The following is a 19,096-nucleotide window of genomic DNA, read 5'->3' as shown; positions in this document are numbered from 1 at the left end:
GGATGGCTTTAAGCAGGAGGTGGGACTTAAGCAGGACTGAGTAGCCTCATAGGATAGAAAGAGAAGCAGCTAGACCAGCAGAGTTAAGGCAGAGAGGAGGGTTCAAGTGGTGGGGCCAGAAGGGGATTGAATACTAGACTGAGCGTTCAGATTTTACTACGCAAGCAGAGGGAGAGATGAGCAAGGAAGGCCTAAAAACAAGGTGAGGGATTTAGACTATGTGGAAGTGTATGAGTAGGGCGTTTTATTTCTTTAGTGTAGGGGCTGCTGGGGCCTCTGCAGGGGATTAGGTGTGGGGCTGAGAGACCCACATGGGGTAACAATTGTGCTTTCCTTCCTCCCCCTCCTGCAGATATCCCACTGCTGAAAGAAGCATGAGAGCTGCCACCGGCCTCCCTCCTCTCTGCAATGGCCCTCTCTGCCCTCCCTGCCCCTCCCTGTGGGTTTGAGCGCTCTGTACTCCAGCCACCCTGCCTGGATACCTGAGCCGCCACCTGTGTATCTGTGTATCTCTGAGGGCCTGCAGGCCCCGCTTGCTGGATACTCAAGGAAGATTCTCACCATCTGCCTGCTGGACAGCTGGAGAAGCTGGCTTTTTGCCTAGCCCGCCCTTCCCATCTGTGTTGGGGACATATTTGAATGTGTTGGATCGAGCCCTTCCTTTCCCTGAGCCCTCTGGGTCCCCTCTGGCCAGCTCTTTGGCGGCAGCCCCCACCAGCCTGCAAGGGCCCGAGAGCGCTGTGTTTACTTGTGCCTTCCCCCACCCTTCCCAGTTTCCCTGTCACGCAGGCTCGTTGCTGTCTTACAAGCCTTAGGGGCTGCCCTGCTGCCCCTTCCACACAGGGGCTGGCCTGAGTCTAGCCTGTCGGCTTTGAGGGGTGGCACTGCTGCCGTAGCAGGAGCAGATCCGAGAGTGGCTGTGGCTGTCTTTGGGATGTCTGTGCCCTCAGTGGGACTGGTGGCCCATCTCCTTGACTGAGGCTGGAGGAGGTGGGAAATCATGCCAAAGCTGTCCCAGCACCTGGCTGTCTAGAGATGTTGGCTCCTGGCCCAGTTGAGTTTCCAGGAAGCATCCAGAAGATCTCAAGGGAGGGAAGAAAGATGGTTGATGATTGTCTTCCTAATACGCAAGTTCCTGCTTCCAACATGGACCTCCTGGCCTCAGCTTGTCTGTCTCCCTGGAGTGTAAGGGTAGTTGCATGCTGCCTCCTGGGTTTGGTCCCAGGGAGCCCCAGCTTCCTTGCTGCCTACAGAGCCTGAGCAAATCATCCCTGGGACGGGAGAGTTGCTGAGATGCCATGGAATGCCCATCTGGTTCCTGGCAGTTGGGGCAAGTTGCCCCGTTCTTGGTGGTGATGAGAGGCACAGACGGGTCCCCTGGCAGCTACAGGCAGCTCTGGCCGGTCCCAAGGGTCCTCCTCACCACAGTCACGTGCCTTAGTAACTGTGCCCAGGAAGCGTCCTGCTGCTTCTGCGCTGCTGCTTCTCCTACTTCTGTGCTCCCCTACCGTCCCTCCACATGTCACAGCAGATGGAAAACTCCCTGGTCTTCCCTGGCACCTAGGGGAGGGGCTGAGAGATGGTCTGCATGCACCCTTACCTTGCTGGCCTGCGGTAGGTGTTGCAAAGTAGCCTGGCTCTGGGTCCTGGTTTTGAAGGAATGGGCTCTGCACTCCAGATGCCACTTCTGGGGCCTCTCTCTCAGCCACATGTTGAATGCTAACAAGACTGGGGTGACAGACCTCAGCCAGGCTGTTGCGATCTTCCAAAGATATGGCATTAAGGAATGCATGCATTGTTTTGAAGCATTGGGGCCATGCTGCACCCCTGCTTCTCCCACGAGCCTCTCTGTTTGGGATGTAAAATAATAGCCTGGTGTACTTTCAGTCCCGGACCTAACGGTAACGCTAGGTGTGGCCTTGAAGATTAGGGGAATGGCTTTCTCTTGGCCTCCTGCCTCTACTCTCACACATGTACTTTACCACCCCCGCTCATTCCCAGGCCTCTCGCTGTCACACTTGGTCTTCCTTCCTTCTCAGGGTAAGGGCAGTGCCTGCCACGCCTGTCACCTCTCCCACATCTCTCTGCTTTCCCCCCTAGGAGCTCTGGCTGGCATGGTTCCATCTAGAGCAGTTTGGTAAAGGCTTTAGAACTAGAAGGCAGAAGCCTCTGAAGGAGATGAAACTGACTGGTGGGCCTGTCCTTGGCCTCAAGAGACATGCCCGCCAGCAGTTGCCGGCACTGGGCCCATCTGGAGGTTAGGATCTCCACTGACCCCAGCTGCCTCGCCACACGCCCACTCTCCTTCACCTGCTGGGGTCCCCGTGTCTTCCTCCAAAAAAGAAAGCAGGGAGAAGTGCTGGGGGTCCACAGGCTCACTGCCGAGCCTGCAGCTTTTCCCAAACCTGAGTTCTAGTCTAGAAACTATTTTTTTAAATGGAAGATGTTACTCCTTTCTATATTAGCACTCTAGGTCACTCCCTCCCCCAAGATTGCACTTTTTGTTTTGGGTTTATTCAGTCACATAGGTGACCAGCTTGGCCCCTGAAAAGATGAAAAGCCTTCCTTCTGAAGCTTTCTTCCACCTTGCCCACCATTACCACCACCCTGGGGAACATAAGCCCAGACAGAATTGCCTACCTGGTAGGAAGGAAAGAAGCCAGGATAAGTGGGAGTCCTCCACCTCCACCCCAATGCCCACCCCCACCCCAGCTGGCTTTGCTGAGACCTCCCTCTGGGTAGAGGATCCAGGCTTCAATCGCTGCCACCATCCATACCAGCTTCCTCCGACAGGCTGTTCTAATACCTGAAGCAGTTTCTTACCCATCAGCCATGTGTTGCTGTTCCTAGGGCTTCTTGGCTTTGTCCCTTTCTAGGGACTAGGGACTCCACAGCTGCCTAGAGGTGGGGCTTGGCTGAGAGACAGGAGTGGTGTCAGGTGGCCTGCTGTAGGAAGGAGGCTGCCAGAGGATCCCATAGCAGGTGGGAAGAGCTGTCCGCAAGCCTGGCTTTCCCAGGAGAGTCCTCTGGGGGAGTCCAGCAGAGCATGTGTCCAGGAGAATGGCCACCACCAAAGGACTTCTAAAAAGGTCTATTTTTTTGCACACGTTAGCTAACTCAATGCAAGGTTTCTATCCTGGCAACTTGCAGTCAGATTCAATGACTTAGAGGGGCCAGTATATAGTGAAAATCACTTAAAATTTCTGTCCCTTTCAATGCCTTAGTTTAGCAGGTAGGCTTTATCTTTTGCCATTTCTGAATTTTGTATGCTCTGTTACCATTTCACTGGGTGCGAACTGTGAAATGGGCTGAGTCCTGGCCGCTTTGTGAGTTTTTTAGTTTTTAAGGCATTTCAGTATACATTCTACTAACACTCCATTTGCAAACAAAACTTCAGCTAATGTCCCCGTTCATCTCGCCTTCCTCCTCTTCCTCCCTCAGCTTTAAAGTTCTGTGGAGAAGCTGGATGTCAAGACAGACAAAGGTATCCTTGTCCTGCTTCAGCAGTGGTGGCACAGGGGTCCGTATCACTCAGCCTTGCCCCTCCTAATCCCAGGTGAGCTCTCGGGCCACTGGCTTCCCACGTAACCATGTCTCTGCCATTCCCAGGGAACATCTTTGCGTAGAGAATGGAATATGCTGCAAACATTTCTACATCCTTCCCTTGTATTCCTCCCTCCTTAGAAGAGAATAAAGGGCCCAGAAAGAAAGAGATCCCCAGGCTTTACAGCTTAATTCCAGACGTGCTTGCTAAGGACGTGAGACTAGGAGCTTCACAGGGCCTGCTGGGGCTCGTGGCTCTCAGCATATGAACAGTTACTGGTGCCCGGTGAGGGGCTCAGAGAGGATTTTGCTGGGAAAGGTGTGTGGACTGAGTGGCAGAATAGCTGGTTCCCCAGAGAGGGAAAGGCAGTAGGCTCAGCTTTGCTGGGAAGAAACTCCTCTTAATCTCCAGTTGAAAACCTAGTAGAAATTTGAATTAAATCCCCAAGGTTGAGCCCTCCATCAGGCAGCAGAGCCAGCTGGAGGAGATAAGGGGCAAAGCACCCAGATTGCCAAGCAGTGAAGAGAGATGGACGCGGGTTGCATGGCAGCCCACTATACCTGCCCGGCTTCTCACTGCACCACTATGGAATCCTTTGCAGAATGGTACACATATATAATGGTTTCAAACAAACACTTGCATCATTGACTCTGTGCAGGATGTCACTCAATCAGTTTGGATTTGCTTTATTTTATTTTATATATGTATTTTTTGGTATCCTGTACATTGCAGTGGGTGTGAAGATAGTATTTTAATATTTGTACAAAGTTTAATTTAATTTTAATTGTTCTATGTATATAACTGCATTTCTAAATAATAATTAAAAAAAAAAGTTCTTTAAAAGGCATTTGTGAAATGTGATCCTTCCAGAAAGTTTTTGCAGAAACCCTATATGGAAAAGAGTGTGTGGATAGAAGCTCATAAAGGGATGAAGCAGGGTACCTGGCAGGGGAGGGATGGGGTGGTCCATGATACAAGAGAGACCACAGACATAAGTGGAAATACATTACTTCTCTTTTAAGTTCTCAGTGTGCCAGACCACAGACATAAGTGGAAATACATTACTTCTCTTTTAAGTGTTCTCAGTGTGCCAGCCACTGTGCCCAAGCTGGGGTTCAGCAGTGAGCAACACCACGTATGTGGGGCCTGCATGGACTTTCTAATGTGCTGGGAAGGCAAACGGTTCCTGTGGTATATGGCGATGGTTATGAGCAGGGAAGGCACAATGGGGGACAGTGAGAGAGCACCTTTTGGATGAAGTGGCATGTAAGCTGAGATGTAAAGGGCCAGTGCAAGTTAGTCTAAGGGGCAGGGCACTATGTATGTGTGGGTGCAAAGGCAGCAGAAAGCTCAGTCAGTTTGAGAGAGTAAGAAGAGTCTAGTGCCACTGCCTGCCAGGGCTGGGGGAATGGCCCAGGCTGGAGGAGGGAGGGAGGTGGAGGCTCATAGCCAAGTTGGGAAGTTTCACTTCATCCTAAGGGAAGCAGTTTAAAGAATCAGAATAATTTAGTAAGCTCAGCTTTTTTTTTTTTTTGGAAGCTCCGTTTCTTAAGAATGAATTCAGGGGATAAAGCATAGTGTACATGGAGACCACTTGAGAAGCTGTTGGTGTTGTATGTAAGAAGGCAACTTAAGCAGCCAGGTGAACAGCAACACCTCTCTCAGATGGGGAAATGCAAGACTATTTGGAGAGAGGGAGATGATGGAGATCTGAAGGTGAGAGGATGGAGCATGCAAAGGTGAAGAGCTCACTGCCAGCTAGGAGAGGCCGACCATGGTTAAAGCAGGTGGGCAGGGTGTGAGTAAAGGAATGTACAAGGGACTTTGGGATAAACAATCAGGCCATGTGTAAACTTGCCCTGGGGGTAACAGTTGGGATGTGTTTCTCTTATACATGGTGCTCGGTGCGAAAACATTCTGGGGGCATCAGTACCAACGAACTGCCACCCAGCCTCCATCTCTGTAGCAGCATCCTCAGTAAAATTTGCACAACACTGCTGCCATTAGGTACAAGAAGGTAAAGGGACAAGCACTTCACCAACTTTTAAAAGTAATGGTGTTAATAGCTGATACTTAAAAAGCTCTTACTATGTACCAGGCAGGGTTCTAAGCACTCTATGTGCACAAACTGTGGAGTCCACGTGGCAACTGCAAGATAGATGCCATTACTGCCTGGAGCCCATGCCACATGCCACATAAACTGAGCCGTAAAGAGGTGAATTAACGCTCAAGGTGGAGCTGGGATTGAATTCAAACCCAGGTAGTTCTGTTGAGTGACCCTCCCACCCCTGCCCTATTCCCACCCCATCAGATCGCCTGCCTCAGGACCCTTACAGCATCCTGCCTTTCAGAGTCTCTATTCTAACCAGTGAGCATTAGGACGAGGCAAACCTTTAATTTCAGGGCAGGAAAATGGCACACTTCACTAGGATAAAAGCTACTCTCATCTTAAGGAAGGGGAAGTGTTGAGCATGGTGTTGGGGGAGGAGGCATGTAAACTCTGCAGAAAATAAGAAATAAGTTCACAAAGCCGCAGAAATTCTCCACCAGAAATAAAAATACAAAGGAAAGACTTTATTTTAGTGATAGGTAAGTCTCCTTTGTTAATAGAAAACAAGCAGAAGCATGTCCCTTCGGGTGAGGAATGCTGGGGAAGAGAGACATGTCCACATGGGGTCAACAATGGGGTTGCTGCCTTTCTCTTTGAAGACAGATGAGGAGAGGACAAAGGTAACAGAGCCCACAAAACCCGCAGAACTGCTGGGGAAGGGCTGTCTTTGAAGTGCTTGCCTCAGGCTGGGAAAGGTGGGTGGAAGGAGAGAAAAGGAATTTCCTGCCCTGCTGCTGAACCCCCACCTCCCAATTTGGAAAGTTGAGACCCCCCCAGATGAGAACAAAAGTAGCAATCTCCCAGGTGAGTCCTTCTCAAGCTACTTAAAAATATCTTTACGCCAAAATAAGACAGACATTTCAGAAAATGTAGAATATAAAAATCACCCGTAATACCTCTACTACTGGTAATGTTTTTTATTCTATGCCTGTACTTATTTTCCTCTTTTAAAGACCACTTCCTAATAGTATTTTGGTTTTTAAACTTTACAATCTATTGAAATTTTATAAAATAATCACTAATTTATAACGGTTGCATCATTTTCTATCATTGGTAATTTGGTCTTTAGGTTGCCAACATTTATTTTATTTTTTATTGGAATATAGTTGATACACAATATTATTTTGGTTTTGATGTGCAACATTGTGACTCGATAATTATATACATTACTAAATGCTCACCATGTAAGTGTAGTTACCCCCTACTACCATACCAAGATATATTACTAGTCAAATTCTCTATGCTGTATTTGTATTCCTAAGAATACATTTTATTTATTTTATTTTTTTATATATATTTATATATATTTTATATATATATTTATTTTTATATAAAATTTTTATATATATATTTATTTTTATATAAATATATTATATATAATATATTATATATATATTTTATATATTTATATATATTTATAAATATATAATTTATTTATAAATATATATAAATATATTTTTATTTATTTATAAAATTTTATTTTATAATTAAAAATTTGTAATTAGGTTACCAAATTTAAAAAAAAATTCTTATGACCAGTGGTTTGATAGTGTTTTACATTATTGCCGTGGGATAAATGACTGGAAATGGAATGGATGGCTAGATCGAGAGAAATGCACATTTTAGTGGCTTTTGATCTATCTCAAATTGCCCACCAAGAAAGTTAATCAAGATATACTCTCACTGGCAGTGTTCCATTTTCCCACAATTTCACCAGCATGGAAATTGTCATTTAAAAAAAATAATCAAGTTGAAAGAAAATATGTTTTGATTCACACTTTTTTTATTTTTCCTGAAGTCGAATTCTTAGAATATAGTTTGCTTACTCTTTATAACAAAGTCATATTGAAAATGGCACAAGTTTGACGTTCAAGATGTTCATGTTTGAGAAAAGTCAAAACTATGATTCTTTGTCTAAATTAAACAGTGCATGGCAGGCACACAGATAGGCAGGAATCTGAACCTGGGCAAGACATGACATTCCTGAAACAGGCCTGGGTCTCTCCTCTAAGCTCCCTGGTGATAGAGGAGCATTGCAGGGCCTGGGGACCATCCCACTTCACACTGAGAGGCGAACAGCTGTTTGGCATTTCAGATTTCCCATGATGCCCCAGTGCCCCCAGAAAAGTAAGTTTCACATCATAGGAATGTCCTAAGCAGCCTGTCTGGGGCAGCTTGAACTGTTCCTGAACCTGGGGTAGCAGATGATTCTCAACTTGGCAGGGCACTGCCGAGGGTTTGGCAACTGTGGACTTCCCCACAGCAGAGCTTCACTGAGGGAGCAAGTAGCCCAGCCTCCAACAAATTAAGCCTGTTTGTAGATTAAGCCTGCTGCCTGTGGCTGAACATCTGGAGTGGTGTGGGGTCTGTGAAGGAAGAAATACAGCTCAACAGGAACACACCAAGCATGAGGCTTCTGGGGAAGTTTCTTGAACCCTTGAGCATCTGGGCTCCAGAGACTTGTGGTGCTGTAGCCTTTCTATGGGAGGGCCATTACCACTCCTTCCTGCTCCTATCATTCACTCATTCATGTGCTCATTCACTCAACAAACTTTTTTTCTTTTATTAAAATGTTTTTATTGTAATACAACACAAACAGAAAATATGTAAGTATAAGTGTACAGCTCAATGAATTATTATAAAGCAAATACCCTTGGAACCATCACCCAGGACTAAGACTAGAACAATGTCCCTACCTCTGAAATCCTCACTGCTCGCTACCATCAGTGTCCCCTCCAGCCCCCAGAATAGCCACTATCTCCACTTTGGTAGCAACCCTTTCTGCTTTTTTTTTTAATTTTAAGAGTTTTGCTGTCCAAGTAAGCATCCTTACCCACTGTCATTTAGTTTCTCCTCTTCTTGAACTTCATTTAGTGGACTCATACAGGCTGTATTGTTTGTGTCTGACTTCTTTCTCTTGGACCTGCTTGTGAGATTCATCCACTTCGTTGCACATAAGTGTAGCTTGTTCTCATGGCTGTGTAATATAATAGCATATGAATATACCACAATTTACTCAACTGTTTTCTTCTTTTTGAGAGGGCATCTCTCATATTTATTGATTAAATGGTTGTTAACAATAAAATTCTGTATAGGGGACTCAATGCACAATCATTAATCAACCCCAAACCTAATTCTCAACAGTCTCCAATCTTCTGAAGCATAACGAACAAGTTCTTACATGGTGAATAAGTTCTTACATGGTGAATAAGTTCTTACATGGTGAATAAGTTCTTACATGGTGAACAGTGCAAGGGCAGTCATATCACAGAAACTTTCAGTTTTGATCACGCATCATGAACTATAAACAATCAAGTCAGATATGATTATTCGTTTTGATTTTTATACTTGATTTATATGTGAATCCCACATTTCTCATTATTATTATTATTATTTTTAATAAAATGCTGAAGTGGTAGGTAGATGCAAGATAAAGGTAGAAAGCATAATTTAGTGCTGTAAGAGGGCAAATGTCAACAAACTTTTTTTTTTTTTAGAAATTGATTTACCCAAAGCCTGATACTAGGCTCCAGGGACACACAGTGAATAAGACTCAGTCTTTGCCCTCAAAGAGTTTGCAGACTAATGGGGAAGAAAGAGATTAAACAGGCACACTGAAATTTAAGGTGGAACTTAAAGAAGAAAATCGGGGGTACCAGCCAAGTGCCTGGAGAGTGAAGAGGGAGGAGGAGTTAATTTTTGGGGGGATGAGAAAGATTCCCCAGGGCAAGTGCCATTTGCTTTGCATCATGAAGGATGAATTGTGTTTCAATACTATAGGTAGCGAAGTGAACAAGAAGCTGTAGAGTGGGAAACGTGAAGAAAAGCACTTTTCAGACTCTAGAGACCTATAGGAGGAGCAAAAGTACCAGTATGTAAAACTATACATCATCTGAAATTGCTATTTTTGCAGATTAATGAAAAAACCCAGATAGGGGCACTTTCAACCCAAAACAAAATTAGAGATGCCTTTCTGCTCTGGGTTGGCTAAACTTTTATTATTTTAATCACAAGAAAGAAATTTCAGGACTCCCTACAAAAATAGACCACTAAGCACAGCTGACTTTCTGGTCACTATCTGCCAGCTCCTTTCCCTGCCCACAGGGGCGTCTTCAGAAATCACTTGGTTCAAGTCTCCAGTACAGGGCCAATCCACTTGCTCTTTGGGACAGACAACAGAAGGGATGCCTACCGTTTGCAACCAAGTTTATGCCAGCAACAGCCAGGCAGCTGTTCCAATGTTAAGAAATGTTTTTACCTTTTTTGTTTTCCTTAGAGCAGAAATTGAGGGACAGTAGATACATCCAACTACAACACTCGTTACTTACAAATTTCCCTATTTTCATTAGAAACACTCAAAAATAATTAAAACCATTTTAGAATACATGTTAAAACATCAGAAATAATATTTTCACCTAAGAGATTTGCAAAGAAAAAGCTTTAAAATATTTAGTGGGACTGTAAATTGGTACACTCTATAATTTGGCAATGGCCATCAAATTATAATGTAGTTCCTCTTTTACTGAACAATTCAATTCTAAAGCCATTAAGTGGGGGCAGAGTAACAAAATCAGAAAGCAAAACCAAACAACATTAACCCACAGTGTCAGACTGGAATTGTAGGTATTCATGTGAATGTACAGTTTTCAATCTGCTTAAATAGATATAGAAATAAATAGAGGTGTAATTCATGTATGCATGTACATACACAGAGAGATTCCCCAGCTCTTCCCAGAGGGCTTGGGAGCAGTGAAACCTCAATAGTAGTAAGCACACCTAGAGCTCAGATCTTGGCTTTTAGGTACTGTTTTCACTAAAAGGAACTAGGGCTCTTTGGAGAAATGGCTGCTTCCAGAGCTGGGGCAGGAAGGTTACAACATGAGCCTGGGACATTTTGTTCTATCAGAAAGCAATAAAGTGCTCAAAGAATGATGGGTACATGCCCCAAGGACTGCCACTTGAAGGGGCTTCTACTGACCAAATCAGAAACAATTTGAGTATCAAAATAGTGATGATAATGGGTTATAATCTATTGAATAAAATAGGAGACCATGAATCCATATAGAAAAGCAGAAGCCTGGTACACATTACTTCAATTAAGTGGGACAAATCAAAGTCACATACCACTGGAAGGGATGCAGGGAGAGAACCAGAATCACTCCCATGAGGTCCCACTGCGGTGCAATGTAAATCTCATCATGAAGAAAAAAGATACCACCCAAACTGAGTAATAATTTACAAAAGAACTGGCCTGTAATCTTCAGTCATGAAAGTCAAGGAAATTCCAGACCGAAGGAGACCAAAAAGACATGAATAAAGAGAAATTCAAGGTATGATTCTGAACTGGATCCTTTTGCCAAAAAATATGTTATTGGAGCAATTGGGGAAACTATGAGGATTAGATGGTAGTGATGTATTCATGTTAATTTCTTGATTTGTTGGTTATATTTGTGTTATGTTGGAGAATGTCCCAGTTAATGTGTTTGGAGGGGATTGGGCACCATTGGTTAAGGAAGCTTTCTGTAAGTTTATAATTGCTTCTAAATAAAATTATTTGCTTACCTTTCAAAACATTACAATGCCCCTTGATGTCTGAATGGATCTGTATCCAAATTCCCTCTTCTTATAAGGGCACCTTAGAAGAAAAGTAGAAGTTCAGCTTTCAGGAATTTTTCCTATAGATATCTTACTCATATGTGAACTATCACATGTGTACAAGCTGTTCATTGCAATTGTCTGATAAAGCCAAAATTTGAAAATAACCTTAAAAAAATCACAAATATGGGCTGGTGTGGGTAAAATTGTAATTCCAGAATCTCTCTCCTGGCTTTAGTATATCTGCATATCAAAAGGCGTTCAGCGGTGGAAAGAAGTATGGCTTTAGCGCATTTGCATCTTTCCTCAGGGGTGGAGAATCATCCGCATATCAATGGGTGATTACCTGGGCAACCGAGGGCTTATCTGTACCTGAGAGGTGAGGGGGAGGATGGGTGTGGTTGCTACTTGAGGAAGAGAAGAAAGACAACCTGGGACTGCAGTTTGTGAGAAATAAACGGGTTTTTAACTTTATTTCTCCCTTTGACTGATTTTGGTTTTTAAGAGTATTTTGCCTGGGATTTCCTTTCCCCGGACTGACAATTGGCATAGTCGGCAGGATTCTTCTGAACCCGAAATCTGTTATAATGGGTGCGACCTTTGGGAGGGCCGCCCCTAGAAATGATGGGGAGAAGCGGCGCTCACGCCGAGGGACATGTGTCTACACTCATGTGGTTGTGGAGGCACCACCACCGCTGCTGGCCACGCCGACCCCGGCCCGTGGCCCGAGCCTAAAGCTACTGCTGCTGCCACTGCTGCTGCTCCTGCTGCCGTCCGGAGCCTGGCCACAACCATGGAAAGGAGCAGAGGTCCAGGTCACCTTGATAGAGAAGCAACTGGCTGCTGTGTACCACACCTTGCTGGCTACAGAGCCCATCGCCGAAACGGCTCCGACCAAGGTAATGACCTCCTATCCCATCACTGGGTGGGTGCGAGACTGGACCCAAAGGCCACAGAGTGGTGTGGCACAGACACCTACAGTATGTCATGTGACTGGCCCCTTGCCTTTGGCATCCCCAGGGAATGATGAAGCAGAATCATTGGCCCAGATGCGCTGGCTGGAAAGAAAGCCTGCCTTTGATGTGGCCCAATGGCTACATCAGTGTTTGTTGCACGTGGGGCAAAAGACAATGTGGGCCTCTCGGTGGGGCTTGCCTTTCACCTTTGAAGAAGTCAGCCGAGCCCGAAAGGAGTGCCCTGCACGTTGTGCAGATCAGCAAACCACCAAGAGGGGCCTAGAGCATTTCTCTGCAGCCTATGGTTGGTCACCAGTTACTGAGAGCGATTGAGGCACCCACTTTATTGGACATGTGTTGCATGGATGGGTGCAACAATTAGAAGTAAAATGGACATGGCCCTGGACATTTCAACACATGGATCGGCAATGGCTGGCTCTTCTGGCACCTTGGGGAAAAGGCCTGGAAGCTGGCCTTATTTGCTTCTACGGTCTTTGTGTCCTGGATGTGCCCCCTGGCTGCAGATGCTCACGTGATGACTGGAATGGACGAATTTTGGACTTAATCTGCATGGGACTTTGAACCTAGCTGAATCCTCTGGCTTGAGAATTGTGATTGTGTTGCTGTTGTCAAGAAAGAATGTTTAAAGAGAGGCTTGACTTTGTCTAATGTTTGGTAAAAGTTTTGTGAGCAATTTAGCATGATTGTTAGGAATGAGTAAACAAGTGTAGAAATGTATTTTTGTGCTTAGTGAGAGATTGTGCTGTAAAGTACATTTACTTGATCTGCATAGGCTGAATCCTCTGGCTTGAGGATTATCAAGATTTTATTGCTGTTACTATTGCATGTTACTAGATTGGTCGGAAGACGGGGATTGAGTAAATCGTAAGGTGAGATTTCTGTAGGGGTGGATTGTGGGTAAAATTGTAACATTTCCAGAATATCTCGCCTGGTTTTAGTATATCTGCGTATCAAAAGGCGTTCCGAGGTGGAAAGAGTGGCTTTAGTGCATTTGCATCTTTTCTCTGGGGTGGAGAAGTCATCTCCATATCAATGGGTGATTACCTGGGCAACAGAGGGCTTATCTGTACCTGAGAGGTGAGGGGGAGGGCTGGTGTGGTTGCTACTTGAGCAAGAGAAGAAAGGCGGCCTGAGACTGCAGTTCGTGAGAAATAAACGGTTTTTAAACTTTATTTCTCCCTTTGACTGATTTTGGTTTTTAGGAGTATTTTGCCCGGGATTTCCTTTCCCTGGACTGACAGCTGGCTAAACACATATGATACATCCAAACTCAAAACAGATACAGAAAACGAGAGAATCAAATAGCTCTGGCCCAATCTGTGGAATACATTGTCGTATGGAAAAAGCGAGGTACAGTACAGGGGTGTGGAATGCTATCATCTGTGTACCAAAAAGAGATTAAAAAGGAATGTGTCAATGTACATGTTTTTCTATTGATAGGGCAAAAATTTCAAACTGTCCTGAATTAAGTGTCATCAGGACCAGAGAATGAGGGAGAAAGACAAGGGAAGGTCATCACTCAATAGCTGCAGGCCACAGCTAATCAGAAACTCCATGTTCCTGAATGAAGTCATTTCAACAAGCACCTTAGAAGGTCCCAGGACCACTGCATCCCCCTCGTGTGTGGCCTGTGTCTGACCACCATCAACAGCCATCCCATGAGCCTTCTCTATGGACTAACCACCTATCCCAAGCCTCTCCCCACTTGAGTTAGCCCACCTTCCTTATCTGTAGCCAGTGTGAGCTTAATGAATTTTCTTGCCTTGAGACCCCCTCAGAAATAAATGTGTCCTGTTTCTTGAGTCTGGTGGACAAGTTTTTTCTGTTAACTGGCCTTGCTGACAGTGAAGCAGAAACTTCCTGTCCCAGGACTCAGTCCTTACCTGGCTAGTGTCTATGAAATTCTTAATAAACCCCTTGATTTCAGAGATCTCTCTGTGTCTACAGAGTTTTTGACTTGACTTTATGCACAGGGATCTCTACAGATCTGAGCAGTACCAGGTGCCTCAACAAAGGGAGAACGACATGAGAAGAGGCATCCTTTATACCTTTCGTACTTCTGAATTTTGAAGCAAGTAAATATATTATCTGTTCAATAAATGATTTCTAAAAAAGCATGATGTGTGTTAACTACCCACAGAGGGAGTGTTCACAAGGAATTTCACAAATCGATCTTTTTTCTCTTGTTATAAATTAGTAATCTGCCTTCTGGGAAGGGATATGCAGCTCCCGTCAGTGCTTTGCTTAAGAACAATAAACAGTACTCACTGCCTGTATATCCATGTGCCTTCCCGGAGAAAATAAAAATTATTTCTTGGGCTCTTCAGTGTTATGTTATGAACTGAACTGTGTCCCCCCAGCAACAAAAGAATATATATGTGAAGTCCTAACTCCCAGTACCTCAGGATGTGACCATATTTGGAGATAGTCTTTAAAGAAGTAATTAAATTAAAATGAGGTCATTAGGGTGAGCCCTAATCCCAAATGACTGGTGTCCTTATAAGAAGAGGGAATTTGGACAGAAACGTTCAGGGGGAAGGCAATGTGAAGACACAGCTGGCTACAAACCAAGAAGAGATGCCTGGAACAGATTCTTAGCCTCACAGTCCTTAGAAGGAGCTGACCCTGCTGACATCTTGATCTCAGACTTCTGGTCTCCAGAACTGGGAAGACTTAAAGACGTTGGATGTCTGATCCTGGATTTGGGAGCTCAGACCACTGGCGACTCCCTGCACCCAATCCCCTTAGCAGCCCCTGGAGCCAGGGAGCCGGGCGCGCCCAGTCCACTGGCGCCATCTAGTGTTGGATGGGAGGTGTCTTCGCTGGTCTCCGATGGGGAGGTTTAGGCCTAGGGACTGACTAGAAAGTCGAGATCAACCCTGTGTGGCAGGGTTTCGAGCAGCTGTGGCCTTGGAAGACAGTGGAGAGAGAATATGACCCAGGAGTTTGTGTGTAATGAATCTTGGACTCTGTATTAGAGTCCTAGGCCTGCTGTAACAAGTTACTACTAACAGGGTTTAAAGCAACAGAAATGTATTCTTTTGTGATTCTGGAGGCTAGAAGTCCAAAATCAAGGTGCTAACAGGGCTATTCAACCTCTGAAAACTCTACGGAGATGCGCTGTCCTTGCTTCTCGTGGCTGCATCACTCCAATCTCTGCCTCCATCCTCACAGGGCAGTCTTCTCTGTGTGTCTGTGGCCAAATTTCCCTCTACTTATGAGGGCACCAGTCACTGGATTAGAATCTACCCAATCCAGTATGATCTCAGCATAACTTGATCACATCTGCAAAGACCTAGTTTCCATATAAGGTTACACTCCCAGGTATGGGCTTTAGGGCTTGAATGTATCATTTGGTGGGGCACAACTCAACCTATAACAGATGCCCTTCATCCCACAGATGTTCCCTGAGCACCTGCAAAGTGCCAAGCCTGTGCTGGGGGCTGAGCTTGCAAGGCTGAATATGCAGACCAGCTCAGTCCTTGAGGTTTTCACATGTGCTTCTTTAATATGTGGGTCCCTGAAGGGCCTCCTGGTTCACCCTTGACCTCTCAGCACTCAGGAGGGCAGGGCATAGCCTCCATATTTCATTAGTAGGAAAAAAGTCCTGAGGAAGGGCAGGAGGAAAGAAGGGCTGCTGGAATGAGAGGAGGGAGAGGACACAGGAAGGGGGTGCAGAACATCTGGCTAGAGCTTTACAGAGCAAGTGACATTTGAGCTGGGGCTCAGTAGCATATGGAGTTTGCAGATAGAAAAGAGATAAGCCAGGGGGAGGAACTTCTAGGAGGGGCTAAAGTGTGAGCAATGGCCTAGGAGTGGGAAAGGGGCTGTGATGTTGGGAGGACATGGGAGTATGATGAGGCTGGAAAAAAGGGTGTGTGTAGGGGAGGGCATGCTGCCATATGCACAGACCCTGAGAGCGGCTCTGATCTGCGGAGAAGGGCTTTGAGAGCCATCCTCATAGCTTTGAATATTCTGTGGGTGGAGGGGCACCTTGGAGGTTTTAAAACATGCTCTAGGTGTCATAATTACCTGGGACTGTGCAGGAGGCAGAAAAGGGGTCCAGAGGGCCTCTTAGATAAAAATTGAAATATCATTCATAGAATAGGCCCTACTTTCTGACAGTACCAAATCTAGGATAAAACTACGTTACCTTGAAACTTACCCAAAATACCTAAGACAAATCTGACTTTTAAAAGAAGCCCCTGATAGCATCTTCTTACTGAGGTATGAAAGCTCCCTTATGGCAACACATAACAGGAAATCCAATCTGTGGGGCTTGAGGTGAGTCGCTCCGAGTCTTTATCTGCGGGCATCAATGTAGTTATGGAAGTGTCTTTAATTCCTAGTTTGCTGAGTGTTGTTAAAAATGAATGTGTGTTTAATTTTATTAAATGCCTTTTCTCCATTTGTTAAGATGATGTTTTTTTCTTTAATCTGTTGAGGTAATGCATTGTATTGAATATCAATAGAATTTATTATATATAATAGAATTTATTGCTTTAAACCATCCTCTCCTTGGTTAGATATGATAACAGCATATGGGCATGTGTGCATGTATATTTAAAAATATACTGCTGCTTTGTTTTACTCATGCATCTATGTTCACAAGTGAAAATGGTCTATAATTTTCTTTTCTTGTCCTTGTTTGCTAGCAGAACTATACTAACTACATAAAACAAAATAGGTGGCTCACCTCTTTTTAATTTTCTGAAGCCATTTGTAGGATATAACCTATTGGTTTCTTAACAGTTGAATAAAACTGACCTATAAAACAGTATGTGCCTGGTGTCTTTTGGTAGGGAGACTTGATTACCAGTGCAATTTCCTCAGTGATTATTGATTTAATTGGCTTTTCTATTTTATTTAGGTAATTTTGGTGCTTTTTTCCATAAAGTTATCCATTTTAATACATGGCTTTCAAATTTGCTGGTATAAAGTGTTTTTTGACTTAAAAATATATTATCCACAATCATGTCCCCTTTTATATATCTCAATTCCTAAAATTGTTTACTTTTCTGACTTTCTGTATTTTCTTGTTCCGTCTCATCAGAGGTTTAAGTCTATTTCATTAGCTTTGTTTTATTCAGGTTTATTAACATATAATTTATATACAGTAAAATTTACTCTTTTTTAAAGTTTTTAGTTTCGATACTCATACAGTCGTGTAACCACTGCTACTATCAAGACCTCTGCCATCATCTCCCAAAATTCCTTTGTATGCTTTTGTAGCCGAGCTCTCCCTAACACCAGCCCTTGGCAACCGCTGATCTGTTTTCTGTCTTCATAGCTTTGCTTTTTACAGAAGGTCATGTAAATAGAATTATACATTCTGTAGCTTTTTGAGTCTGGCTTCTTTTACTTAGCATAACGCATTTGCGTTTGATTTCCCTTCCGTTTTATTGCCAAAAAGTATCCCAAAGTATGGATATACCAGTGTGTTTATTTAACCACCAGTTGGAGGGCATTTGAGTTGTTTCCATTTTTATTTATTTATTTATTTTATTATTATTATTTTTTAACCTCAATTTTTTATTCTGATTGTGAACAGAGCTGCAATGGATATCTTTAAGGTATGTACACCTTTGTGAAAATTCCCCTATAGTTCTGTGGGAAGATTTTCTAGAAAGGAAATGCTGGGTCGAAGATAAACACATATGAGAGTTTAATAGTCATTGTCAAATTACTTTCTAAGAAGTGTTCCCCACCATACACTCTTAGCATCAGTGTACCTGAGTGTGTCTATCTGTGTCCTGGCCAACACAATTTTTGAAATTGTTGTTACTATGACTGTTGTAGTTTTGATGAGCATTTCCCTTATTACTAGTGAAGCAGAGCACCTTTCCAATGTTCACTGGCTGGTTGTGTGTCTTCTGCTGTGACATCTTTTTCAATTCTTTGCCAGTACATGTCTCCAGTCCTATGTATTTGATCTCTAGTTGTCTTTGCCACCGTTGCCAGCTATACAATTTTGAGTTTGAAGTGATTTTCTGTTGGAATTCTGCAGACAATGTTCCACTACCTCTTAGAATCCATGGTGGCTATTCAGAAGTCTGATGCCATGCTGATCCTGATCCTTAGGATGTGACCTGCTGTTTTCTGTCTGGAGATGTTTAGGATTCCCTCCTCCCCTGATACTCTGAAATTTCATGACATGCCTTTCATGGGTCTCTTTGCATTCATCCTACTAGATCCCTTTTAACTGAGAGACTGGAATCTCAGCTCTGGGAAATCTTGTGTTTTTCTTAAGTCATTTATTTTCCTTAGTTCTCTCTTTGAAACCTTTTGGTTGGATGCTCAACCTCTTGGACTGATCCTCCAAGTCTCTTTCTCTTTTCTCTCTCTGGCCCTGATTTGATTTCTTTTGACTTCAATTATATCTCTTCTATTGGATTTTAAATTTTGGCCCTGGTAGTTTCCGTTGCCCAGAGTGCTCTTGTGTTCTCTTACTGTCCAGTTTTCATGGCATCATCGAAAAGATACCAAGCGAGGAGGGCTGGGGGGTATAAGGCAGCCCGGGCACCTCACTGTGCCTTCCTCTCTCCCAAGAGCTGCCTCTGAGTGCCCTCATGGCTTCTCCAGGGTGGACTCTGGTGCTGCTGGTGGGGGCTGCCCGGGGCCAGGGCCTGTCCCGTAAGCTGGGGAGACAGATGTGGGGATGGCAGGGGAGGAGAGTGGGGTTGGGCCCTCAGAAGATGGACAACATCCAGACTAGACCCAGCTGATCAGAGAGACTTCAAGTAGGGAGCAGCAGGAAATGATGGATGGCTTGGGGTCCTGGAGCTTGTTTCAGGAGGACTTGAACATGTAGAACTTGTTCAAAGGACTAAAGAATTAACACAAAGGCTTTTATGTGGCCCGTGCCACCTG

General features: G+C 44.3%; 1 protein-coding gene across 6 annotated transcripts in view; it reads left to right on the top strand.

The window, feature by feature from the left end:
• SUSD6 (sushi domain containing 6) overlaps positions 1-4,345 on the top strand; it is a 118,262-nt gene extending 113,917 nt beyond the window's left edge. For all 6 annotated transcript variants that reach the window (XM_036913366.2, XM_036913364.2, XM_036913361.2 and 3 more), the window contains one exon: positions 353-4,345. In XM_036913366.2, coding sequence (XP_036769261.1) covers positions 353-378 — 26 coding nt within the window. In that variant the 3' untranslated portion in view covers positions 379-4,345. The remainder of the gene's footprint in view (positions 1-352) is intronic.
• Positions 4,346-19,096: the final 14,751 nt, after the last annotated feature.

This window comes from Manis pentadactyla, chromosome 11, assembly GCF_030020395.1.
Source record: "Manis pentadactyla isolate mManPen7 chromosome 11, mManPen7.hap1, whole genome shotgun sequence".
NCBI lineage: Eukaryota > Metazoa > Chordata > Mammalia > Pholidota > Manidae > Manis > Manis pentadactyla.
The sequence above is the reverse complement of the archived record's forward strand: the minus strand, read 5'-3'. Positions and strand labels throughout refer to the sequence as shown.